Source organism: Carettochelys insculpta, chromosome 9 (assembly GCF_033958435.1).
Source record: "Carettochelys insculpta isolate YL-2023 chromosome 9, ASM3395843v1, whole genome shotgun sequence".
NCBI lineage: Eukaryota > Metazoa > Chordata > Testudines > Carettochelyidae > Carettochelys > Carettochelys insculpta.
The window spans coordinates 60,814,124-60,841,704 of record NC_134145.1 but is presented as its reverse complement, the minus strand read 5'-3'; the positions used below and the strand labels follow the sequence as shown (position 1 = coordinate 60,841,704).

General features: G+C 45.0%; 1 protein-coding gene across 9 annotated transcripts in view; it reads right to left on the bottom strand.

Moving 5' to 3' along the window:
* The window catches only part of RASAL2 (RAS protein activator like 2), a 252,565-nt gene extending 225,203 nt beyond the window's left edge, over window positions 1-27,362 (bottom strand). For all 9 annotated transcript variants that reach the window (XM_075003437.1, XM_075003431.1, XM_075003434.1 and 6 more), the window contains exon 1: window positions 27,042-27,362. In XM_075003437.1, coding sequence (XP_074859538.1) covers window positions 27,042-27,183 — 142 coding nt within the window. In that variant the 5' untranslated portion in view covers window positions 27,184-27,362. The remainder of the gene's footprint in view (window positions 1-27,041) is intronic.
* Between the last annotated feature and the right edge of the window lie 219 nt (window positions 27,363-27,581).

The following is a 27,581-nucleotide window of genomic DNA, read 5'->3' as shown; positions in this document are numbered from 1 at the left end:
TCTTGCACCACTATGTTTCTATTCTGAGGAATCCAAGCTTTCATTCTGAAAACAGAATGTAAATTTCTAGCCTTCATGGTTGCAAAAAACAACTTCCAAATTCAAATCAAGTATAAATCAATGCAGTGCTGCGTTCCCGAGTCTGCAGACAACCTGAGTCCAAGTCTTTGGGGGAACATTAAAACCCTGTACTCGTTAATTTCATTGGGATGTTAACTGAAGCCTAAATAGTGACAGATATTTTCCATGATGATATCAGACAGGATGCACAGCAAGTAAAGTTCACAGGTGAACTGAGATGTCCTGCAAGAAAGGAAATTTGGAGGGAAAACAGAGAGGCACAAACAGACAGGAAAAACAAAAAGATAACAGTGGATCTAATCGCATATTGTTCTAGTCTCTAATGCTGAACATGACAAACAAGATCAGTTAAAAATAGGAACCAAAAGGATCTTATTCTACCATTGATCGTTGTGCAAAGCTCCTGCTGATATCACTGGGAGATCTGCTACAGACTGAAGACCTCACGCAGTCTCCAGTCCTGGCCTACGCATTATAATCAAACGTTCTCGCCAAAGATGGAGGTAGACTCCTCAACAATCCATTCAATTCTAGGAAAGAAATGTTAAAAATCACACCTTTTCAAGTGTGTTTGGTGACTAATTAGTTTGTACAGAGTCTAATGATCTATAACTCTTTCATTGGCACAGCACTACTGTCTGCCTTCCTCCCCGTCCCCCATCTGCCCTGCCATGTCCCAACTGCTCCAGCTCTGGGCCTTCAAACAAAAAAAAAAAAAAAAAAAAAAAAGAGGGAGGCACATGTAAATCTCCGCCTTACTCAAGTGTTTTTAAAAGTAGTTTAACAGATTCCATTGCCAGAAGGAAATGTGATCATCTCATCTGATCTCCTGCATGGCACAGGCTGTAAACTAATTCCGTTTTGAAAACATCCAATCTGAAGTTTAAAAATTGTCAGTTAAGGAAAAAATCACTAAATCTCTTGGGAGACTGGCTGAAAGATTAATTACCCTCACTGCTAAAATTGTATGCCTTATTTTCCATCTGAATTTGTCTCGCTTCATCTTCCAGTCATTAGATTTTATCTTTTTGCCCTTTTTTTGTTCTTGTCTTTTTATCTTACTGGACCTCCCTTGTCCAGCAACCTCAGGACCTGAGCAATCCAGGACCAGGGAGTTTGATGGTAAAGGGGAGGTAAATGCCCTCCAGCCCCAGTGGTTCTCAGCCACCAGCATCCCATCCCAGGCCACAGGTGGCCAACTACTACCAATCCTCCTTGTCCCCATATCTATAATTGCCTATTCATTGCTTCAGGTCTCTTTCACTGTTTATACTTCAGGGCTGTGATGGGACAAGAGAAAGGAGTTTAACCTTCCTGCAGACATGTGGATCAGACCATGAAGTATGGACACAGGTCTTGCAGAAACAGGTGACCAAGTTACCAATGCTGGGATCCATCTTGGATGCTGCTTTTCCCACAAGAGCAAAGGGAAAGTTTAGACTGAACACAAGGAACTTTTGCAAAACCTACTTAAAGGGTGGGGGAGTGGCTACCTCACCCAAGATGACAGCTGGAAATAACTAAAAGTGAACTACAGAAAGGAACTGGAACCAGGCTGCAAGATGTCTCGTTTGTGAAGATTGCAAGAACAACTTTTAGAGAGAGATAGTACATGAAACTAGTCTCGTTAGTGTACTAAGCTTAGTTTACATGTTTGGTCTTATTTCACTTTGTAACCTGCATTATGCTTTTATAACCACTGTAATCCCACCTTTTATACTTAAGAAAATCACGTTTGTTTATTAAAAATCTAGTGGGGAGGGGCAACGAGTCTGTGCCTATAGCTTTTTACAATCAGAAGGAGGGTGAGTCATAGGCTTATAACGTACATAGCATGTATATAGGACGAGGTGGATTTATCTAGGGTTCAGCTTCCCAAGGGACTGTATACTTGAGTGCTGGGAACGAGTTTCACTCTGTGCTTTTTAAAGTGTCGGTCTGCAGCCTTGGAGGTGTGCCCTGTGTCTGTGCTGAAGCAGGCTGGAGAGCTGACCTCAGCAAGACAGGGTTACACAGTGCCCAGGCTGTCAGGGGAAACAGGCTCAGTGGGGTCTCAGAACATCAGCTGACAGTCCTGACAAGCTCCCAAGCCTTCACAAAATATTGAGGAGTCTCTTTAAGACTGAGCATAGTGCAAAATACAAAGGAAGCCAGCTGTGTGCGGTAAGTTGCCAATTTATTAAGGCTGTTTTTTAAAAAAATCCACCAACAGAGTTGTGGGTTTTTAATAAAAAATGTACGTGGCACCCTTCACATGGTTATTTTGCGAGGGAGGATTTAAATTTATGGGAACTTCCTATACTCCCCCACCACCCACTTCCTTCCTCCTGCTCTATTAAATATTACGAGTTAAAATGGCACAGGTAACAAGATAATTTAAGAAAATCCTTTTATCTGTTATTATATGATGTTTTCGGATAAACTTGATGTCACTTTAAAGCTCATGAGGTTTCTACTGGGTTACAGAGATATCAGGATTTACCTGATCAGCACAATATTCAATCTATCCAATCGCTATTGTTAAAAATTTTGTCCTGAAGACAAGTCTAGGTGATATTCCACGTGTCAGATAAATCACTTGTCTGATGTCAACAGTGGAGGGATTTATCAAAGCCCTCCATGAGGTACTTCAATCTTTACCTTTAAAGTGCCTATGAACTGCTAAATGAAGAGAAGTACAATAGAATCAACTGATAATTAGGAACAATTCAGATTTTTAAGAATGCTTTTCTCTTGCCCTGCATTCCTGACACCACCTACCTGCTTTAATAATAAACCTGAAGTGCAGCACACTGAAGTAAGGTCATAACTTGAACACTCACAAAGTTGCAGTTAAAATGCATTAGGTACAAAGAACATTTTTAAATAGATTATTTTCCCTTGCTCACAATATGGACGCTTATTATATCCTTTTGGGAGTATAAAACTAATGAAAATTTCCTTTTTTTGTTAGCCTTTAAAGTGTTACCTGACTGCTTTTTTATTTTGATAGAATACAGACTAACACAGCTATCTCTGTCACTTCTCACCGCTGCACATTCTTGCCAGTTGGTCATCACAGGGCTGCTCATGAACTAGAGGGAAAAAAACAGAAGTTATAAATATTTTGAACAACGTTTCATCTCAAAGGGTTACACAGATCTTGTAAAAGCATTAAAAATATTGACTGACCACATCCTGTGCTCTCTAGCTTCAACAATGTCCATGTAATTACAATACAGCTGGAAGTGCTCCAATGAGACACATAAGGATGCCAGTGAAGCTTTAAGGTTCACAAGAGACAACACCAACCAGTCTCTTCAGTTTTGTTTTTTTTGTGAGCAAAAGGCTAATGAAAATTATTTTAATCAACTAACATTTTAAGACAGCTTTGGCCTCATCCCCAGAAGAACAATGAAGGCTGCCCTGGGAAGGCCACAAAGGATGTATTCTAGGGGAAGAGTAATTTGGAATATCATTAATTACAGATAAGAGTAGAAAAATAGCCAGGATATATGAAAAAGGAACAGGAACTCTTCTACTGTATTTGAAAGACACTCTCCTTTGGTCTGAGGGCCCAGTTCAGAGATTCTCAACATGTGGAACACTAATGGTCTGCAGAGCATTTCCTGGACTCTCTGTTCAAACAGCCAGGAGAAAGCGAATGGGGAGTTTAGATTTGTCAGAGGAGACCGACAGGCCAAAGCAGTTCTGGAAAACAGAGTCCTGAAGAGGCAGTACCCCTACAGGAATCTCTGTACACACCTTCTTAGCAGCAATGTCACCAGTTGGGCTTCTCATCATGGCATTGCCAACAGACAGTCACTTGATATGCCTCCAAAATCTCACATACCTACTTTTGACTCAGGGGTTTAATCCTATAGCTAAGTATTTTAAAGACCTACTCTGGTTGATGATTAGAACTGCACTGATGGGCACAAGAAAAGCTATGCACCGTCCTCACAGGACAAAGACCACAATCATAAAATGAGTTTGTGATGTTACATTCTCCCTACCCTGTATTTTTATAGAAACAGGTTTTGGAATATGAATATACATAACAACTACACTTTATGAAAAATGAGTCAAGTAACCCATCACTGGAGAGCTTGTAAACACTGAATGTGTATATTCTATTTATGTACAGGGGGTCCTCGTTACAAGTTGCTTTGCTATAAGTCATTTTGCATATATGTCATTAAGTAATTCAGGAAAGCAGATTCATTATAAAAGTCACACGGATCTGCACTCACATTGTTTAGGAGCCGAGGCACCAAAAGACAGGAACGTGGTGGAGTTTTGTGGTGTCCAGACGGCAGGCACTGTACTGCAGGGGCCCTGGCAGTGAGCCATGAAATCATGGGGGACCGGCGAGGAGCTGTGAGGAGCTGGCAGGTAGCTCAGGAAGCAGGCGAGGAGCTGGCTTGTCTTTTTCTATTTATCAATCTACTTTATAATTATTTATTATCTATTTCTATTCTATTTCTATTAATTGTTTTTTGGGGTTATAGGTACCTTATATGTACTACACGTGCATGAACTGTATCTGTTGGGAATGTAACAAGCTAATTACATTATTCCTTACGAATATTAATTCCCCTATATAAGTTGAATTATTTCGGAACTTAACCTGGACTTATAACAAGGGCCCCCTACATCTGAAGTTAGAAATATGAAGTACAAACCTATTTATTGATCTAGGTGTGCTTATGAAAGCCATTTGTGATACTTAAACTTAATGGCCTGGTGCTCAAGAGGCTGCCTAGCTTGTGAGAAAAGAAAATTAAAACTACTCTTAGGGTAAGGAATTGAATATAACAAATTTATCTGAGTATTAAGCTTAGCTGGCACAGTTTGTTTTATTTCAGCGTAAAAACTTATTTGATTTGTCTGTTATCACTTGTATCCGCTTAAATCCAACTTTTTATTTTTAATAAAATCACTTCTGTTTATCATTAAACTCAGTGTAAATAATTGTTTCCTATGGGAGGAGAAAGCCGTGCATCTCTCTGTCACTGATAAAGGGAGCAACTACCACGTGACAGGGGTGGGGAACCTGCACAGGATCTGAGGAAGAGTGCAGGGAAGCGCTGGCTTTCCCCCAACTGCATCCATTGGCTGGAAGCATGGCCAGTGGGAACAGTAGGGGAACTGCCTGGGAGTGGCAGGGGATGTGGGGCAACGTGTGCCTCCAGGAGCTGTGTAGGTAAGCTCACTCCCATCGCCCTCACACACAATGACCCTGAACCACCATCCCTATCCCGCTCTTGCAGCCCACCTCCCCCCAGGACCTCCCCCCAACTTCCATTCTGGTCCTTTGCAGCCCCTCCCAACACTCAACCCCATATTTTTGGCTCCACTCCAGAACCTATTGGAGGGACCATAAAATCTACTAGACCCAGGCCCCAGAAGAGTTAATCTGGCCTGGGAAAGCCCTCAAGCTCAGTCTTCCCTTGCCATGCTCCTGTGAGGCTGGAGCATGATGTGAGTGAGGTGTCTCAGTCAGGGCCCACCATCAGTGAGGCCTGGGATATATTTTTATTTTACTTCCCAACTTTTGTATGGCCCCTGACTAATTTTTCCATGGGTCAGTGATCCCCAACCCAAAAAAGGTTCCCCATCTTGACATATGAGCTCACACTGCATAAAACTTTTGTGCAGAGTAAGATGGATTTACCTGGGGTTTTGATTCCCTGGGAGCTGTGCACCTGGGTGCTGTGTCAAGACACAGATTGTGCCTTTCCCAGAGCTGAACTGCTTTCAGTGTTTGTGTTGCTTTGCTGTGGGCTATGAGCCCAATTCTGTGTCTTGCTGGGGGAGACCAGAATGCAAGCAGGTGGGCTCAGTGGTAGAATCAGCTTAACAGATGAGCATCAAGGGGATGTCTATGACCCAATCCATCACAGAGGTGTCTAAAGTGGGGCAGGGAGAGCAGTCCAATCACAGAAAAATTAATTACATCAAAAAACCCAGGCTCTTTTTTCCAAAAAATTGAACAGGGAGGACACACTGGCAGGTTTTGGTGTTTCATTTTTCACATCACCTAAGATATCCCTATAGCTTGGTAGTAAAATCTCTCTGATGACCTACCTCTTCTTGTTTGGCAAACAAGTTTCCCAGTATTTTCAATGTAGCTGAGGGGACTATTAAATTCCTTGTACACCAGCCTGCTTAGAAACGCCAGTGCAATTTAATGACACTTCTAGTGCAAAGGGCTGCAGAGCCAGGGAGACTGTGAGAAATGGAGTGAACACTGATTTTGTGGGTCCTCTGTAAATAGGTATGTCGTTCTTCTAACTTTCCTCAACATCATGGTCCCCTTCACCAGACATCTCAGAGCTGACAGGATGTTTCCGATTTTAAACAGTTCTCAGGCAGTTGACACTTACTCCTGAATTGCTTGGAAAAAAAACTTTCCCTTCTATCCCATAATACTCTCTTACAAGACACTGAAGAGCACAAAGATGTTTGGCCTCAAACAAAGGGCTTAAAAGCCGAATACCCAGCATACAATGCACACACAATTCACTTTATCCTCCTTTATGAATACTCAGCCATAGCCAGCTTCCCCCATTGCAAGAAGGGAGGATGTTCTCTCTTATTCCATAGTCATTCCTGATCATAGGCCTATGGCATCAGAGCAATGTGGACACAATTCTAATAAAGTAATTTATTGGAGTTGCTAAGTGCAGCTGTTCGCCTTCTGCCTTACCACCCACGCTTTACTGTAAGCATTAAAAACAAACCTACAGAGCAAGGCAAAGCAGCCAGGTGGGAAAATTAAATAAATAGCTTGGAAAACAGCTGGAAGACAAGAGCGGTCACCCAGCAAGCTAAGGGGCTGCCCTCACATGTGCTGTTCTACATTCCAAGTAACTAGATTCAAATTCCATCCGCACAGACAAACTACATTTTAAAAATCACATGTAAATTCATCTGCCCCATAAACTGATTTTCCTCCAGGAAGTGGTGCCTCACAGATAACATTTGGTCTCTAAATGTGGAGGAGAATAGTTAAAATTTAGAGTGGTAGCAGCTGTATAACATTTTTGAAGATTCACATAATTAAAAATATCTTTTGCATCATTTGCAACTTCTTAACACAAATAATTGTTCCTTGGTCTTTAAATTTTTACATTTTTATCTATTCTATCCTGAGCCAAACAGACAACAGTTTCTTGGTGGAAACCTCAAAAAGAAAAATAGACCAAATTTGTTTTCCTCTTTGTTGTCAAGGGACAACTGAATCAAGAAAGCGAGTCAGTTCCCCTTTAAATAAAATTCTAAACCGACAGCATTAGGATTTGAATTCAGGTTTGAAAAGGAGAGAAGGAGATAACACATGGAATAGTGCCCACAATGGCTAGTCATAACATTAAGGGAAACATGATTAGTCAGAGCCTTGGAATTGTGTGCCAGCTCTTCATTACATCTTTTGTAATGCTTCCAAGTTAAAAAAGGAGGATCAAAGGGGCTTGGGCAGATGGGGGAAGATCTTGCACAGAACAATATAAAATACTACTGCTTTCCTCATGATGGGCCATGTACTTTTTAGGTTCAGGATATTCAACTAAATCAAAATATATACTAAAATACATAAAGCTGCTACTGAAAGTGCTCATGTTCCACTCCCATTTTAGCAGCAGCCGTTAGTTTGGCAACATCTGCCTTTTACATAAACAGCGTCCCTCCTTCACTTAGCAGCCTGCTGGCAAGTGTAAGAGAAAGACCTGGCCTGTCCAGCAGCCTAGCCATTACACAATTTGATACCATGCGGCAGGTGGAGCCCAAGTGGAAGTCCGAGTTCAGGTCTCCTGCTGAATTCCTTGCTGTCGAGCTAGCACTGACGCTACTATGCTACAGAAGAGGCACACAAAGTCCTAGGAGAGAAGGTTGTGCATGTTATCCATTACGAGTGATCCATCTTAACTCAGCAGAGCTGCTAAGGGGCTCTGAAAAGGATAGGAGGAACCACACACCTCCTTTCTGCCAGCCCCAACATGCACCAAAGTAATTCAACTCTTGTATTTTGTTAATGTTTTCTTTGTCTCTTTAATAGATTGCAAGTGTATTCAGCTTTGAAAGAGCAAAGTACAATCTGGGTTTGGAGGAAGGATTGAAGAGGGGTAGGATGCTAGAAAGTCTGTTCTAATGACCAAGTGAAAAGCCAGCACAGACCAGAGCTTGGAATAAAGTCACCTGACATCAACTAGCCCAGGAGTCATCTACCTGAGGCTCTTTAAGAAGCCATTTGTGGCTCCGAGCGCTGCCACCAATGATTCCTCTTGCAGCTCTGGAGGCTGCTACCACTTAAACAAAAAATTAAATTCAGTTGCCTATTGTTAAACCAACTGAATTTTGGTTTGCTGTTTAAGTGGCAGCAGCCTCTGCAGCCGCTGAGCACTCAGCTGTGGCAGGGAGCCCCAGAAAAGAAAGCCAGCAGGGCAGGGAGCCATCTGTGCTGCAAGTGAGGGAAGCACTAAGCCTGTAAGAGAGCTGGTGGGGAGGTGCGGCTGAGCCTGCCACTGCCGGACCTGCGCAGCCATGCTGAGGAGGCAGAGGCTGTGGAGGAGCAGCATTGTCTGAGGTGGGTTAATCCTGGGAATGGGGAGGGTGGGTCTGGGGCTGAGAGGGGTTAAGCCTGGGGATGGAGGAGAAGGTTTGCGGGATGAGGGGCAAATCTTGGTGATAGGGGGCAGATTTGGGAGCTGAGGGGGGTAAAGCCTGGAGATGGGGGTAGCTTAACTTTCTAACTAGTACAAATCATTGTGCACCCTCTGTTCTTAAAACAGGGATGACAAAAAGTACTCTGACATTTTTCATTAAGGGCCGTCTCCTATTCACCTGCATTGCGGCTCTTGAAGTATTGACTCTGGAAATGAATTTGAAAAAAATGGCTCGTTGCTATTTGGGTTGCCAACCCCTGAACTAGCCTAAAGACTAAATTTAGTAGTGTTGATGGCAGAGGGAGAAAAATACATCTGTGCCCCTGAGCCCACTCCACGTTCCCAACTCTGCCTCTTCTTAACCAGGAAGGGAAATGGAGGAAGAAAGAAGGGGGCTTTAAAAGCAGTCTCCTACACCTAGATCTCAGTCCTGCTGGTCACAGATTTCCTGAGCAGTTGTAGTCTCCACACCCTCAAAGCGCCTGCAGCAGTGTCTTTGGGCCCCAGGGTTCCCTGCTGGTCACCCCAAATGATGCAGGGACTGGCTTCCAAAGCATGTCCCTCAATGCTCACCTCCTGGTAGTCAGATTCCTCCCACCCCCCATCACTTTGGCAGTACACTGGAGTTCCACCTCCATCCTATCATACTTTCCTGCTCAGGGGAACAGTCAAAATAGATGGGGAAGGAGTTGGCTTTAACTGTTATAGCCAGGAACTGCAACAAAACACTCTTCCATCTATGTGCTCACAGCTTGTTGCTCCCAGCACTACTGAAACACAGCTCCCCAGTCTAAAATTTTATCATGCTGAGCAATAGGTTTTCACTGCCAACATGGCTAGACAGCAATATGACTCAGCATATGCAGAGTCAATGGGAACTCATCCACTGACTGCTAGGGAGCTGGATCAAGTCCTATGTCATGTTGAGCTATGAGGGAAGACTGAAAGAGCTGGGCTTGTTTAGCTTAGAAAAGAGAAGACTTAAAGGGGACATGACAGCGGTTTTCCAATACTTAAAAGTGTGTTACAAGGAGAAGGGGGGAAAATTGTTCTCCTTGGCCTCTTAGGATAAGACAAAAAGCAATGGGCTTAAACTTCAGCAAGGGAGGTTTAGGTTGGACATTAGGAAAAACTTCCTGTCAGGGTACTTAAACACTGGAATAAATTGCCTAGGGAAGTCATGGAATCTCCACCACTGGATATATTTAAGAGGTGGTTAGACAGACATCTGTCAGGGATGGTCTAAAGACTCTAGATGGTGCTTGGTCCTACTCTGAGAGAAAGGGACTGGACAAATGTCAGTCATGGACTTAGCTTTATTGTTTCGCTCTATTGCCAGAAGCTGGGACTAGGCAACAGGGGATGGACCACTTGATTACCTGTTCTATTCATTCCCCCTGCAGCACTTGACATGGGACACTAGGTCCAGGAAGACAGGATATGGGGTTAGAGAGGCCCTGTGGTCTGGCCTCATGTGGCCACTCTTATTAAAACATTAAGCCAGTATATTATGGTGTTTCCTACAAACACAATGCAGAAGTAAAGACAGACTACATTAAGTGCAGAGTTCAGCTTTCACATCTATTGCACCTCCCTTATCCGGCATGCTCAGGACCTGACAGGCCCTGGACAAGAGAAGTTGCTGGACAATGGAAGGTGGATAGTCCAGGCTCCTACGGTGCTCCAGCCAGCCCCTGCAGCCCACCCCCATGCCACAGAGCAGGCGAGGGTTCAGTTCCCAGGCCCACAGCAGCCTCCCAGCCCCAGCGGCAGGCGGGTGCTCCAGGGTAAGTCCACTGCAGCCTCCCAGCCACTGCTGCTGGCTCCCAGACCGTGGGGCAGGAGGAGGGGGACTCTAGCTCCCAGCTCCTGCTACCACAGGGTAGGTGGGGGCTCTGGGTCCCAACCCCATTGGGCAGGCAGAGGCTCCAGGACCTGGGCCCCACAGCAGCTCCCAGCCCCCACTGCTACAGGACAAGCTGGGGCTCCGCATCCCAGTGCTGGGGGCAGACAGAGGCTACAGCACCAGGTCTGTAGCAGCCTCCCCACCCTCGCTTCTAGCTCCCAGCCCTGCAGCAGCCTCCCAGCCACTACTGTCACAGGGCAGGTGGGGGGTCCTGGTCCCAGCCCTGCAGCAGCCCCCCCAGTCCCCACTACAGGGGGAGCAAGCAGGGCTCCTGCTTCTGGCCCTGCAGCAGCCTCCCACCCCAAATCCATGGGGCAAGCAGGAGCTCCGCTGCCAGCCCCGCTGGGGCTCCTGCACCTGTCCGAAATCCTCTCATCTGGCAACTTCCACGGTCATGTCGGATAAGGGATGTTGCAGAACGAGAGAGCACCGGATTCGAGAATTGCAACCTATACTGTTTTCAAAGGTTACTCAATATCCTGAGATATTAATTCCTCCATGAGGCTAACCAAAAGCTGTGTAGCTGCAGAACACTGCATTGCTCTATCACTTACTTTGATTTCTCTAAGTGTCCCAGACAAATAATCACATGCTTGGTGCCTCAGACACAGAGTAAAAGCCCCCCTGAGCTCACAAGAGATATGGCTCAGAGCCTTGAATTGAGTCACCACTGGAAGAAAGCATGAGGGGGTGAGGGGCAGGCAGAAGCAGCCCAGGGGCACAGTAATAGGAACTCTAAACCAGAGTGGCCTCAGGAGGACCATTTTTGAGGCTGTGAAAGTGGCTATAGTAATAGACATGTGACACAGCTGGTCTCTGGAGAAAATACAACATGAGTCAACTTCCTTAGAGTACAAGGCAAATTGATTCGTAATAAACACAAACAGCTCTGAAGAAATCCATGCATCCCATTCTCTCTACTTCCCCCCAAAGTCACAAGGATCAGTGATGGAGATTAGGAAAGAAAGAAAGCTGCACACCTCCCCCCCGCATCCTACCCCCCCAAAATATCTATCCTAGGCTAGGAATAACACAAAGGCTGCATCAAACTCATGTCCAAACTCATTTAAAAAAAAATCAACTGGTTAGACAAGATTTCCGTCTATGAAAAGAACATATTCGTTTTGACAAAGAGGAAGAAAAAAAAAATCACAGAACGTTAGACTGGAAGGGACCTTGAGAGGTCATCGAGTTCAGTCCCCTGCCCTAATGGCAGGACCAAGCACCATCTTAGACCATATGATCCTAAAGCAATGAACATCAAGAAGATTGTGAAGAAGCCACATCAATAAAGATCAGGAAACAAAAACAGGATGCTGTGTCAGCTGTGGATTCAAACCATTACCGTAAATACTTGTCAAAAGTATAGTTAGCAACATTTTGATTGGTAGGACATTTCAAGGACAGATATGAGCATGCAGTGCTGTTACTGTTCGCAGCTTGGAACACTGCACTTTAAGTGTGTATTCATTATCTATTTGATCAATGTCAGAAAACCAAGCTGTCTCGACATGAAAGATTTAATTTTTACAGACTACCAGTCTCTCTGCACTAAGGCGGCCCCTAATAGGGATAAGATGGATTTAAAAATCAATTTTTTGTCCATACAGTATTTGGCTGACTGAATATGGCACCTGAAATCTCAAATGGCTATGGTAATGGGGAAGCAGTGAATGGGGAAGGTACTGGTGAAGCAGCAGCTAATCAGCTGTGGCCTTTGCTGCAAACTGTTGCCAACCCAGTATGTAAAAAAGTTTGTTTTCTACACCTAGAGCAAGGATAGGCAAACTATGAACTGACCTGCCATGGGGAACACTAAACAATATGCCTCACAGGCTACACAGAGAACCCCAGTGGGCTGCAGCTTGCCCACCACTGAGTCAGAAGATAGGCATCAGGTTATTTTCTTATGCTTGTCTAAAGGGCAGGGCCATGGCAGAGTTCACAATACGGACCAATGCCTATCAGGATCATATAATTAAACTAAATGACCTTTCAGTGAGGGTAATCAGCACAGTAAGCTGATCTCACTTTTAGTGAATTGGTTCATATCCAAGTCAAGAGGAAGATAAGTTGGATTGTTTCCTCCTAGTCACTAACAGACATTTAGACCAATTGACTTTAGGTTAGGCTACCTAAAAGTTCATGCCCCACTTTCTGAGTCCTGTCTGAAAGGTCTGGGGGAACTTCTTAAAAGTTAATATTTTGGGTCATAAAACTGAGAAAAAGATTAACGCTTTATGGAACCAGGCACAGTATAAAAACGTTCTATTCACCTTCCTGCACAGAGCTCTGCCAGTACACGTGATCTTTACACACACTGCCATTTACTGCAGCACTGGGGCTCTCCAAGCGGAAAGGCTGCCAACTTTGGAAGGTTGAAATACCGCCTTTTGTTGCTGACAGATATCCACTTGGGCACGGTCACAAAATTCTTCTGCTGCCAACTTAAACCCATTATCCTCCAAGAGGAAAGGCCACTTTACATTTTAATCCACTAGGTCTTGGCTAATGGAGGAAGGACAGACTCAGTGGAATTCATGGAAGCGTTACCAAGTAAACAATCAACACAATCATACTTTATTAGCATGAGGCGGCATGCAAGTGCTCCCAAGGTGCTGCAGAGGGACGGATCCTACTCATGTGTTCATATGTCATTACGATCTACTTCTGCTAGTATGTGGGTAGCATAATACTACCCGTCTCATTCCACATTCTAAAAAGAAGCTAGGAGTCATCTATTGACCTGCAACCTAACATTAAAACAGAGCTACAGAATGGCATATTTGCGCTTGCTAGATCTATTTCTGTAATGACGTAAATGATGCTAGAAAAATCCTTAAATGAAGAACCAACAAGAATGCAATAATATTCTACAGGAAATCAATACTGTATGTTTGTTGTACATCTAGTATATGGGATAAGGTTTTCCACAGCCCATCTGGCTATTCCGAAGCACTGTCTCAGCACAAGAGGAACATGCCCCTCAGTAAGTCTTCTGTTCCCTCCTTCCTCATTGCACTTGTTCTGTGCTATATTTCTAAACAAGATTAGACCAAATTCTCAACTACAGTAAACCCTCGAGAAGCACAATTTCAACTGGTGCATAACTTCCATTGATGCCAGTTACATGCAAATCAAAACCACTCCCCTGCCCCAGGCCCTAACTCCCCCCAGCTGGGAGAGCCCCGTAGGCACACAGCTGCTTGAGGTGTGGTTTCTCCCAGCTTGCAAGCAGCTGTGTGCCCCCCAACTGGGAGAAACCAGATGGCTGGCCCCCCACACCTCCCCCAGCTGGGGGAATCCGGCAGCTGGAGCTGGTGGCTGAGCTGCTTCTCCCAGCCAGGGGAAGCAGGTGGCTGGAACGGTGGCAGAGCTCTGAAGCTCCCCGGCTTCACCCAGCTGCCACTCCTCCAGCCAGGGGAATTCTGGGGATCACCCCAACATGCCCCCCAATCTACAGGAAATTTGATTTACACAGAGGTTGCCCAGGATGCAACCTCTGCATAAAAATTGATGGATTATTGTACTGTGGAAAACTGCTGTCAGTCGAGCCTCCTGGCAAATGCCACTGAATCTGAAAGTATTACCCGCTGGCATATGATCTGAAATGTCTGTAAAAAGATGTTAGGCATGTAGGGCAATTGATTCTACCAGTATCATCTTTGCCTTGGGGTTTTACAGTTTCAGTCGGTGGTAGACAATACTATCAGGAAATGTATCAATGAAAAACTGCCTATTTAATTAGGAATGTATAAAACGCTCATATTTAGAGTCTGACCAGGCATTCAAATGTAAGCAAAGATTGACCAGCATCAGCTGAACCGAGCTCCTTTATCATCATCTCGATTCATTCCATTAGCACTCTGAGCAGACAAACTGTACACTGTGTCCTGAAGGTCAACAAACGTGGGCTTTATTGGCTCAAAAGTGAAAGATGCAAATACCTGAATGACTGATTCCCCTCTGATAATACTTCCCTTCCAGGGCTTAAATCTTGCGAGTGTTCGACTTTTTTCAGATTACTTTCAACAGTGGTGATATAGTACATGGGCAAAACACAGATTTAAAACCAGTCCCAAACATGAAACTGCATAATTTAAAATAGGCAAATGAAACACTGGATTAGGTCTCAGGAGACCCTTATTTCCACTGGCAAATTTCTTGTGTGTCCCTGGGCAGGTCACTCAATCTATTTGTGCCTTAATTATGCCATGACTACTTCTCTCCAGTGCAAGTAATTCTTCTCTACTTTATTGCAGCATTTTAAAGATAAGGCCATTAACATTTTTGAGGGGCCCAGATACTACAGTGATGAATACCATAGATAAATTGGACATTTTTTCAACTCTCAAACACAGAATTATTAAACAGAAGGGTCATCAGTCACAACAAATAACTGCTCAATATCTAGAAGAGATTCTGAATACTAGGCTCAACACTTCACTTTTATATACAAACTGAAACCTCACTATTAGTGCCCCTGGGATCCAGCAGCTTCAGGGACCCCACCAGAGGGGCAGAGGATCCAGAGAAGCTCTGCAGTGGGAAGCCGTTTGGGCCGTGGAGCCCCATTGGCAGGAGGGTTCAGTGGGTAAGCTGGCTGAGTACTGGTTCCTCTTTCTTTACACAAAGCCACTGTCTAAAACCACTCAACTATCTCAGCAACGAAGGGTCCTGTGGCACCTTATAGACTAACAGAACTTCGTTGCTGTTACAGATCCAGACTAACACGGCTACCCCTCCGATACTCAACTATCTCAGTGGATGAGAGCTGCCAAGAGGCAAATACCTCAAATTCTCACCTACCTACAGAAATAGCAATCTTCAGCAAGAAAGACCCAACCATGCATCAGTTCCACCCATATTTCCTTTAAGCATTGACAACAAAAGGAAATATGCATGATAGATCCTCTTTAAGAGGAAATGTACCGTTAATTCATTGCACTTCACTCACAGGTGAATGAAGATTTCCTCTTTTAGGAGACAAAATCCAAGAAAGGAAATGAAAAATAAATTTCCATGACCATTAGAGTGTTCAACGCAACCCACTCAAAGTTCAGACTGAATGCACTGCTCTTGTTGTCCATACAGTAGCACTGATTCTTTTACACCAGAAGAAGAAATTGACTCAAGCTTTATCTATTCTAGGCAGGTAAATCGATTGCAGATACATAATTCTAGCTATGGCAACTGCATAGCTAGAATCTACTTCTTCAATCAACTTACCTATGATCTACACAGAGGAAGGTCAACAGGAGAAACTCTCCCTTCAATCTCCTTTACTCCTCGCGATATCGAGGAGTACAAGGGTTGACTGCCAACTCCAGACAGTTTGATTTTACACATCTCTTCCAGGGGCATGAAATCAAACTCTGGAAGATCGACCCTGATCAGGTCGACCTTTCCCATAGTGTAGTAGACATATCCTTAATAAATGCTTCTTTTCCTCCCCCTTCCATTGGATTCCACAACATACACACACACACACACACACACACACACACACAAAAACCTGAAGATTACGAGCATGATCCCTGATGACAGAATGTCCAAAGGTGGGGCATCATTCCTTCCAGCAATGGCCAACCCAGGAGATGACACCTGTTAGCTATTAAAATCAAACAAAACCATCACTGAAAACAACCTCCTGAAAAAGAAAAGCCATGTTTTGGGTAAAGCCATCAAAGTTACAGGAAAGGCAACTCTGCAACACTGTACTCCCAAATCCCAGCCTTTATATTTCAACCATTGAGATCCTGTTAGGTGAGATATCAAGAAAGAAAACAATAGACTTTGACCAAGCCTTACCAACTGTTTGGATGTGATAAAAAACGCTAGCTTCCAAAGAAACAACCTAAAAAAATTGTAATCATCCACTCTTCATGTACATTGCTAAATCACATCTCAGTCTTTTATAAGACCTTGAAAAATACACCAAATAAACTGTTTCTCTCTACTGCGAAAACCCTTGGCTGTGCCTCGACCCTTTGCTACTGCAACCTCTTACCTTGCACCTGTGCACTCTAAATTTGTCTTCCTCTACCACCAGCTCTTCCATTGCCAGCAGACCGGCTTTACATAAATTCAAAAAACTTTTCAGCTGCTCCTTCAATGTTCTGTACATCATCTCATTTCCCATTTCTCTCCACAACTCCTTCTCCAAAAAGGGACACTTACCTTCCCCCTGTGTTAGCTCTACTTCTGGAATAACCCCCTAGAAGTCCTGAGGCATGTAACTGCCACCAAGTCCTGCTTTTTACCTCTCTGCAAAATCAATTTTCAAGGTGAAATTTTTAAAAACTTATTTTATGTAATTTTTTAAAAAGAACATTAAGTGTACATAAACAAGAGAACTTCATAATATTGTGTTGTGTAATACTGTACACTCTCTAGTTCCAACCCCCATCGTCTACTGTCCTTTGTGTCATCAACTGATTGTAAACTCCCTCAGGGTCAGGACTGTGTCTTTTGTCCCTAAAGCACCAGGCATAGATATGTTGTAGTGCTGGACAGAGATCTATTTTGACATATCAGCTTAACAGAAAATACCTACTACTTTCTCTATCAAGGACTATACCATAATGAATGAAAAGGTGCTTGTAAGTTTTAATCAAACCAAAAACTAGCCAAGGTGCATAAGTATTCTCATGTAAATCAGACGTACTGCACAGCTGCTCTTTCTCCAAAGCTTGCAGAATTAACGTGACAGAGAGGTAGCCATGTTACAGAATTAATGTGTTAGCTAAGTGCTGTCCAGTGCTTACAGAATAGCTCTAAAGGTTTCCTTCAGAAAATAAAGAATACAAACTGGTGAACTGTATTTCAATTGACTGGAGTACAAAGACTCTCTTCAGTTCTCAGTGCTTACTAGATGTTATTGATCATATGCCTACTTCAATTTAGGACTGTACTGATTTGCTTTTTCTAATTAACTAAAAAGGAATCCAGAGTCTTAAAAGAACATCTTTTACGCAGTGCTCTGAAATCATCAATGAATTAGGAGAGTTCATTGTCCCATGTTGAAAGGCCAGGTAGTGAAACAAGGGAAAAATGGAAAACTTGCAAATGTCAAAAACAGAGCAGAATGTTTTTTCCCTTTCTCCAGTTTCAGTAATCTTAGGTGTTTACTGTAGTTACAAACTGATAGAAAACCAAACAATAGGCTTGTCTACACAACAGTTTAGAACAAGAGTTCTGAAACTGTATTGCGACCCTCCCTGCTCCCACTTCTGATAACTAAATTTCTAAATGTCCACAGGTCATGTGGGGCGAGCCTGAACCCTGAGATTTCCCAAGCCCCACTGCCCCAGTTTGGAGCCAACCCCAAACCCCATCAACCCACGCAGTGGAGCCAAAGATGAAGGCCAGGGGCTTCATCCCAGGACAGAGGGCCTGTAGCCTCAGCCCACACAACCCAGAGTGGGAGCTGTCAGGCTCCGACTTCACCACCAAGTCATGGGGCTTGGGCTTGGGCTTGGGCCTGGACCCCTTAAAGTCTAAGCCAGCTCTTGTGACACCAGGGGTCCTGATCACAGTTTGAGAAGCACTACTTTAGTCAATACTAGAGGGTTTTAAAACACAATCTCCAGCAATTGACCCACATGGACCCTGCTGGAGCATGGCATATTTCCTGGTACATGTTAATATAGTCTGTGGGACTAAATCACCAAGGATAAAAGCCCAATTTGATTTTCATGTTTACTATGTCCTTCTCAAATGGCAGGCGTTTGAAAGGATCATTTTAAAATAAAGTCTAAGAGTTTCCCCCACTGGTTTTCTAGCTGAGAAGCCATATTTTATATGTTACAGACACAAAACAAACCACAGCTACTTTTTATTACCTCTATAAATATATCAGTGGAAAGGAACCCATGATCTCAGAGTAAGTCAATGGGTCACAAGTATGTTACTCTTATCTCTATTTTTTCTGTTGTTTAAAAATAGGAAATAGCAGCACACGAAAATGTTTAGACAAAGAAATAGCATAGCTGCAAAGGGGAGTCAGAGAGCTGACATTTTGGAGAAGAGTCATCCGAAATCCATGCCAACATGCCTACATATTGCTGGTGAATATGTTAAATCATATGCAATGCCTAGATGTCCCAAGACAAGACTCCATGTTCATGCTAAGCTCTGAATTGCATGTTATGTATGGATTAACCTTAATGTGACTAACATTTTCTATGATTTATCTTCTTAAACATAATACAGATTGAACCTCTGTAATCCAGAACCCTCTTGTCTGGCAACATCTGTAATCCAGCATGATTTTAGTCAGTTGGACAACCACTTATCATGGGTGTGGTCAAGTCTCTCAGTTCCATAAAGTTTGTTTACATCTTCCAGCCCCGGCTCTGTGTTTTGCACTGTTATTTAACTGTAATTCACTCCTAAATGTCTTCTCAGCGTCCAATAAGCAGAAGTGTTGGTAATGTGCTAGACAATATTGACCTCCTGTGGTCCAGCAAATTCTCTCTTTTGGCACTGCTGAGGTCCCAAGGGTGCCAGACTAGAGAGGTTCAACCTGTACAGTTAATTACCCCACACTTAGATTTACTGCACAGCAAAATAGCAAGAAAGACTAGGTCAGATCGAGTCCCCAGTCACACCAGTTGGATTCAAAATTCTCAATACACCAGTAAAAGAACAGAGCTTTCAGCACTGCAGAAGACTAGCATGTATGTTGCAATACCACAAGGTGTCTTCATCTCCCACTCCCCTGAGGGCACTTGCATCCAGCCAGTGGAGACACAACAGCCCATCAAGGGGGTATAGCCAAACAAATCAGGGGACACACGGGGGAACTGAAATCAAACAAACATCATGTTTAAGACAGCAAGTTACAGTTGGCCTCCCCCTCATGGGGAGAGCAGCAACAAATCCTCCGGGGTGCAGCTGTCCATTAAAATTTTGTATCCAGCTCATTTATTTAAAACCTTTGCTTAAATTAACCTCCCTTCTGTAGACGGCTACGAGGGACCCAACATGACCATTTTTGCCTCTAATAAATTTAGCTCCTACTTCCTTTGCCATTTGATTCTTAAATTAGTTTTAATGACTATCGAATTGCAGCTCCAAAAACCCACTCCCAAGCTGGGCTCCATTGGGCTCGACATTGTACAAATACATTACAAATGACAGCCCCAAAGAGGTTGCATCTTCCCAACCCAGTTGTACCTTGTCCCAGAAGTCTAGAATCATAGAACACTAGAACTGTAAGGGACCTCAAGAGGTCATCAAGTCCTGTTCCCCACCCTCTCAGCAGGACCAAGCATCATCTAGACTATACCTGACAAGTGTCTGTCTAACTTGCCCTTAAATATTTCCAGTGATGGAAATTCTACAACCTCCTTAAGTAATTTATTCCAGTATTTAACCACCCTGACAGGAAGCTTTTCCTAATGTCTAATCTAAACCTCCCTTGCTGCAATTTAAGCTTGCTGCTCCTTGTTCTATCCTCAGAGGCCAAGGAGAATAATTTTTCTCCCTCCTCCTTGTAACTCTCTTTGAGGTACTTGAAAACCGCTATCATGTCCCCTCTCAGTTTTCTCTTTTGTAAACTAAACAAGCCCAGTTCTTTCAGTCTTCCCTCACAGCTCATATTCTCTAGACCTTTAATTATTCTTGTTGCTCTTCTCTGGACCTTCTCCAACTTCTCTCTCTCTCTCTCTCTCTCTCTCTCGAAATGTGGTGCCCACAACTGGACACAATACTCCAACTGAGACCTGATGACTGCTGAGTAAAATAGAAGAATGACTTCTCATGTCTGGCTCTCAAACTAGTTCTCCCATTCATTTTGAGATAAACTCAGTGCAGCAGAAGAGGAATTTGCCTGTAGATTCTTCTTTTCACGTTTTAAAAATAATTGATTTTTCAGCCCCCCACATGCAGAGGAGAATGAGGAGCACTTCAGTCTATACAGAGATTACTCCATTCCCCAACCTTGAAGTCTCTTCTTCCAGCTTACACAAAGGATGTGGTCATGTTGCTCACACCATTAGAGAAAATGGTGGTGAAAGTGTCCTTGAATGCTTTGCATTCGCATTTATACTACTGTTAGCAAAATATAGCTGCACCATTGCTAAAAAAAAGAAAAGATGTTTTTCAAGTGCAGATAAGGAGGAAGCTCTCAGATGTAAAGATGAATATGCAAGAATTAGCAGACACATGTTCGCCTTATTTTCCATGCATATACACAAAATACTTTGATACCCTTGCTCTTCAAAAGTAAATTGAAAAATAACTTAAAAACAAATTTGACAATCATCGTAAAGGTCTCAACCAGACTAGAGAGAAGAGAAACCTGGAAAAATCTTGATTCTTCCCTTGTCACACAGGACATTTTACAGGAACACTGCAATTCCAGCTATATCATTATTACACTCTCTATGGACATTCAACCAGCCATGCTGTTCAACATCACTGTTAATTTTTACTGTTGATGTTGATCAAGGGCAGACAAAATACAGTTTAGACCTCCAATATATTTTCCTCTGGACTGCCATGACCCTCAGAGCTGGGGCTAGAGGAAAAAGTTACCTGATGAAGCGGGTCTTTGCCCACAAAAGCTTATGCTCCAAACTATCTGTTAGTCTATAAGGTGCCACAAGACTTCTTGTTGTTCTCGAAGCTACAGACTAACACGGCTACCTCTCTGATACCTGTGGCTCAGTGGGTGCTCAGACAGTCTGCCTGCTGGCCACAGTTGTGGCCATGACATCCCCAGGGGCATGCAGAGACATGCTTGTGGGTAAGAGATGGGAAGCAGGTCACCTTGCACTATTCCTGTGCCAAGCACCATCCTCACAGCTCCCATTGGCCAGTTTTGTGGTAGCTTTGAGCAACATGGGTCCAACATGGCTACAGGCAGCTTGCCTGAATACCCTGCTGTGCTGTCAGTCGAAAGCCACCTATGGCAAGTGCCTCCTGGCCAGGGCCAGGGCCAGGGCCTGCCCCGGTACCATCCTTACATATCCCAATCCCCTGCCCCAGGTCAGAATTCCCTCTGGCACCCAAACTCCATCGCAGACCCCATATTCCCACCATTAATACAAATGGAAAAATGCAGCCCCTGACCACTTAGGAAAATTCTTGGCGTGTCCCTCCTCAAGAAAATTATTGCCCACCCTTGGCATGGAAGGTACAGAGAATTCAGGCTTTGTATTTATTTTTAATGAAAAGTGGGTTGATTTGAAACATCTGTAGGTGCTTTAGAATATCTTATCATACACAAAATCGTCTTTTTACAAGGGAAATATTATGGCTTAGTTCAGACAAGAATCTTCTGTCTTATCCAAATTGCTCATGTACTGTGACTCTAAAATGAGACATCAACTAGTGCACATGTTGAAACAGATTATACTGGAACATTAGTTGTGTCTCAGTTGTTTCTTGGAAACAACATCCCACAATACTCACATGACTATTGTTTCATGAAAAATTAGAGCCATCACATTGACAAACAGCATACTTGCTGTTTCTGATACCAGGCTTGGAAAAATCAGATTTTGGTATTGAACTCGGTCCTTGACTAAGGACATCAGATGTTGGTGTATTTATGAGGTCATCAGCTATTCATTTAAACAAACTGTCAAACTTTCAAAAACAGTGGAAAAACGAAGCTAAAGATTAGCTATTGAAGTCAACTCAGGAAATACAGAAATATCTAGACTGTGATTTAGATTTATCACAGTGAGGACAGACACGACCTCAGTGTCCCTCTGAAATCACATCCCAGATCGTGAAGTCTGACTGCATTCACCTCATCACACTGCTATCATACCACAGAGACCAATACTTATTGTATATTATGACCGAATCCTCTCCTCTTTGCTTCCAGATGAAGTTTTACAGGCTACCCAATTGGACCAATTCCCCCTAACTATCATGAATAAGTTCCTTGAATAGACAAAAGCTGTAAAAATATGAAGTTACTGAAACCTGGTTATTGTTATGCATCTCTGTTCTGTAAGCGGGCACAGAACTCATTAGCTTTCAAATAATTATTTCCACTATTTGAATCACTTCTCAGATAATCACCTTTCACTTTGAACAATCCATAAGCATACTTTGGTTGTCTGTATTCATAAAAGCATGTAGAGCTAAAAGGGCTATTCTACCAGATAATTAACACAATACTACACTTAGCATAATACATTAGATATGTTCCCCACTCATTTATTCATAGTGAAATAATATTAATTTACTAGACACCACAGTGAGTAAAGTTAGGCTTTCCGCTCTCCTTCCCGTAGCTATGCCACTGTGGTTCTTCAACCAACTGTCCAATTCTTTAATGCTATAAATAACTAAAATATGTTATACATTTGTCACTTATAGATTTGAAATCCTTATTTAGTTGTGTACACACATGGCATTGCTTCCATTTGACTTACTGCCCTCAAACTTAGATCAATCTGTGCAGGTGAACAGAAGCAGGCTGAAAAAAAAAACAACGTATTTATTATCTAACAAAATGCAGTTCCATAGGGAGCAGGAGACCAGGCACTGTCATGATCAGATCACTTTATCTGAAAATAAGAACTTGCCATTACTTTGTTTTGATACCAAACTAAAACATACCCTGAAGCCCTTGGGTTATAAAATTCACTCTTATTGAACAATCATGTTTGAAAACCTCACTAACTTCCATAGCCCTTGAGCAAGTTGTACCAATACCTAGGCAAATCACACTACTTCTGCTTGCATGCAAGCATCAGCCATCGCAAAACAGGACACACAATGTGACTATCAACAACTAATGTTTTACACCATGACTAATTTTGAAAATGCATTACTGTTTCCACTAATACCCAAGGTTATATCCTGCAACAATCAGATATCCTGGTGCCAAACATTCTCTCCACAAATACATTCCCATTTTGCTCCACTACATGACCTTAGGAAAAATTCTAAACAAGCTTGCCAGTATTAAACAACTCTCTTCCGTACCTGTTCATACTGACCTTCTAAAACTGCTCCACTAAGTTCTGCAATCACTAGCACACTAAGCCAAAAAAAAAGGAGAGGAAACTGTGTAACTATTTTGTTAAGCACCACTTTGCATCGCACAAGAAAAGACATCATCTAACATCGCAGGGCTGTCTACTAACAGTTTCAATATGAGCAATCTTCCATAGCAAGAGTCAGCAATCTTTCCAAGGCAGAGTACTGAAATATGGAAAGATCAAAAATGCAGATGAGGTGCAGATTTACCTATCTCGCTTCCGGAAGAGCCCTTTCCTGAAGCAAAAGCAGCCATGTAGATGGGGTTCCTTCCAACACAACCGCCACTTTTGAAAGAGCCCTTCTTACTATTTTGTTTCAGGAAGAAAGGGTCTTTCAGAAACGGCGTTTGTTTTTGAAGGAACTTGTCTACAGTGCTGTTTTTGCTTCCGAAAGAGGCTCATCCGGAAGCAAGATTGTGCAGGAATATGCAAATGAGGCACCAGATATGTAAACCCATACCTCATCTGCATTTTTGATCTCACTCATTCGCATTTCACTTCCAAAAGCAGAATGCACTGTAACCCCAGCCTAACAGTCCTACTTACAACTACTTCATTAATAAATAAAATTAAGATGAAGAGCTTTACCGTTCAGGTGGTGGTTCATAGCCTTATCTGGTCTATTGTTAATCCACAGTCGGCCTGGGTTTGAGTAAGCTCCTGGCTACATGGAGGAAGGGGGGTGGGACTGAGCTCCTGCCTAACATGCCCATGAAAATCAGCTTGTGTGCCGCTCTTGGCACCTGTCGGAGGTTGCTGACCGCTGCTCCACAGGAATGGTTGCCTGATTCTCAGCCACTACATGTGCTCAGGCATCATGGAGATAACATATTTATGCTACAGGAGCAACTCTACTGACACACAGAGAATGACATTGGCAACAAAGACCACTGGTTTGGAGTGGTTAGTAACAAGTCAATAATGAGTCTGGCCAGGATTGAGGGGGCTAAAAATAGTGTCCTTTAGAGTGAAATCCCAAAGATGAGACAGGTTCGATTTAACCTAAGAACAGGTGAAGCCCTTTGAAACACTTTGAGTTGTATTAGACAGATAATATAGCACCTGTGTGTTCAAATACTGCAACCATTAAAAGCACAAAACATGACTGAACTCTCAATTATTTCACTGGAGGGAAAGCCAAATCCTGTCTGGAGTAATCGTCGCATCGAGCAAGACACAAGTAAGGAGTAACTATGGTGAGGTGCTTTGAGCAAACAGAAGGGAAGGCAGGACTACACAAAGACAAATAAAACACTATGCCAGTATTTAGACACTGGTCACAAGACATGTTTCATGATGTTTCAACTCAGAGCATATACTGCTGCTAAAAACAAAATCAGAGCCTGGGAACAGGCTGGGCATACTAGTCAGATTTATTTTAGGAGGTTACATACCAGGGAGGGTTTGAGAAAGAATAGGAAATAACACTTGTACGCCAGCCAGATCTCTAAAAATTTTAATATCCTTTTCCAGACTGTCATCAACCTTTACTATAAATAATATAGATTCCAGTTAAATATACAGCAGTAACTAGGGAGCCTCAGAACCAACCATATCAGTATCTTCCAGGCCTTCAGTAATTCATTAACAGTAATCAGAAAACCCTGCTGGCAAAATGAGCAAATGAGGCACAGCGCATACTGGTATCCTGTACTTGCACAAAAGGTTTAAATGCACATTGTTGCATGATAACATCTTTGTATTTGTTGGATCTTAGGGTACTTCAAACTGACATCCTGTATTTTACTTACACAATCCCAGTACAAAAGGTTTCACCACGCACGGCTAAGGGTAAACATCTTGACATTTCGCATTTGTTTGAGGAAAGAAAGAAAAAAAACTAAGGTATTTTAACTAAAGCTTCCTGCCAGCAGTATTGTAAAACTGCTGGTTTTAAAAGCTGATGCTTTTTTCCCTCAGAAGGAATTATAAATTGGTACCAATCAAAGCACTTTAACATAGGGACATTCAACAGTTGCAGTCACCAGAACGGAAGGATGAAAGCAGACACTACAAATTTTGGTCAGTTCATCATTTTTCAGCCTGTGGCAGATCTCTGATGAAACCCCTCGCCAGCCACTTGACAATGGGGACTGTACGGAGCAGCACATTTTGAAACCTGATCTGCAGGGCTGTTTCAGACAATAGGGTTCACAGCGGAACAGGGACTGTGCCAGCAGCTTGGCTTGACACACACACACACACTCTCTCTCTCTGCTTAGAAGTGACTCTAGTTTGGTTATTCACTTGCAAAGAGCTGACACCGGAGGGAGCTCCCAAACATCCTTACAGGGGTTGGGTGTCCACTCCAGCTCCCCAGGGGAAGGCAACCAATGCACCGGTGCAAGGCAACCAAAGCACCGGTGCAAACGTGATTTCTGGAGCAGCTAAAAGCTTGCCAGGGGGAATCCCCTCCCACCCGCATCCACACTCCCTGCGGTGACCCATCTGCTTCTCCCTTCGCCTGCGCCTGGAGCGCAGGAAACTGACCCTGTACTTGGGCTGGCAGGCAGCTCCCCGGGGCAACAGCGCACCCCAGGGGAGAAGAGGGGGGACGGCCCAGGGCCCCCAGCGGGGAAGTGGAACTGGGGGAGGGTGCCCCAGTGCCCCAGGGGGAGCAGGGGCTGGGGGTTATTTGGCCGGTGCCCCCGGAGGAGGGAAGCGGGGCTGGGGGTTATTTGGCCGATGCCCCCGGAGGAGGGAAGCGGGGCTGGGGGGTATTTGGCCGGTGCCCCTGGGAGAGGGAAGCGGGGCTGGGGGTGGGTGCCCCAGTGCCAGCAGGGGCTGGAGGGTATTTGGACGGTGCCCCGGGGGAGGGAAGCGGGGCTGGGGGTGGGTGCCCCAGTGCCAGCAGGGGCTGGGGGGTATCTGGCCGGTGCCCCCGGGAGAGGGAAGCGGGGCTGGGGGTGGGTGCCCCGGTGCCAGCAGGGCCTGGGGGGTATCTGGCCGGTGCCCCCGGGAGACGGAAGCGGGGCTGGGGGAGAGTCCCCCGGTGCCAGCAGGGGCTGGGGGGTATCTGGCCGGTGCCCCCGGGAGACGGAAGCGGGGCTGGGGGTGGGTGCCCCGGTGCCAGCAGGGGCTGGGGGGTATCTGGCCGGTGCCCCCGGGAGACGGAAGCGGGGCTGGGGGAGGGTCCCCCGGTGCCACCAGGGGCTGGGGGGTATCTGGCCGGTGCCCCGGGGGAGGGAAACGGGGCTGGGGGTGGGTGCCCCGGTGCCAGCAGGGGCTGGGGGGTATCTGGCCGGTGCCCCCGGGAGAGGGAAGCGGGGCTGGGGGGTATCTGGCCGGTGCCCCGGGGGAGGGAAGCGGGGCTGGGGGGTATCAAGAATAGGGGGCGGCGCGGGAACGGGGGTCCGGTGCCCCCGGGGCGGGGGGTGGGGGGCGGCGGGGGCTGCTCACCGTAGACCCGGGCCCAGCCCTGCTGCTGGCACACCGACTCCAGCAGGATCCGGTCCATCACGCCCGCAGCGGCCCCGTCCAGCTCCTCCGGCTCCTGCCCCCAGGGCGCGGGCTCGCCAGCGGCGCCCGGGGGCGTCTCCATGCTGCGGGGGGCGGGCCGCCCGCTGGCTCCGGCCCGGCTGGGCCCCGGCTGCCGCCCGCTCGCCCCCAGTCACGGGCCGCCCCGGCCCGGCTCCATCGCCCCGGCCCCGCGTGGCCCAACGGCCGCGGCTCGCGCTCGCTCCCCGGCCGCGGCGGCTCCCAGAGCCCCGGCGGCGGCGGGCGGCATCCCAGGGAGATAGGCAGGAGCAGCGGAGAGCCGAGTGCCCGGCCGCATGGGCAAGCGGCGGCCGGAGCAAAGCCGCCGCCAGGCCAGAGTAATCGCCCGCCGAGCCATTCCCTCTCCATGCGGGCTGCGGTGCCCTGGGGAAGGGGGCGGGGGACGCGGGGAGCTGCGGGAGTCCTGGGGTTGCGCCCCAGGCAGCAGCTCAGCGCCCGCCT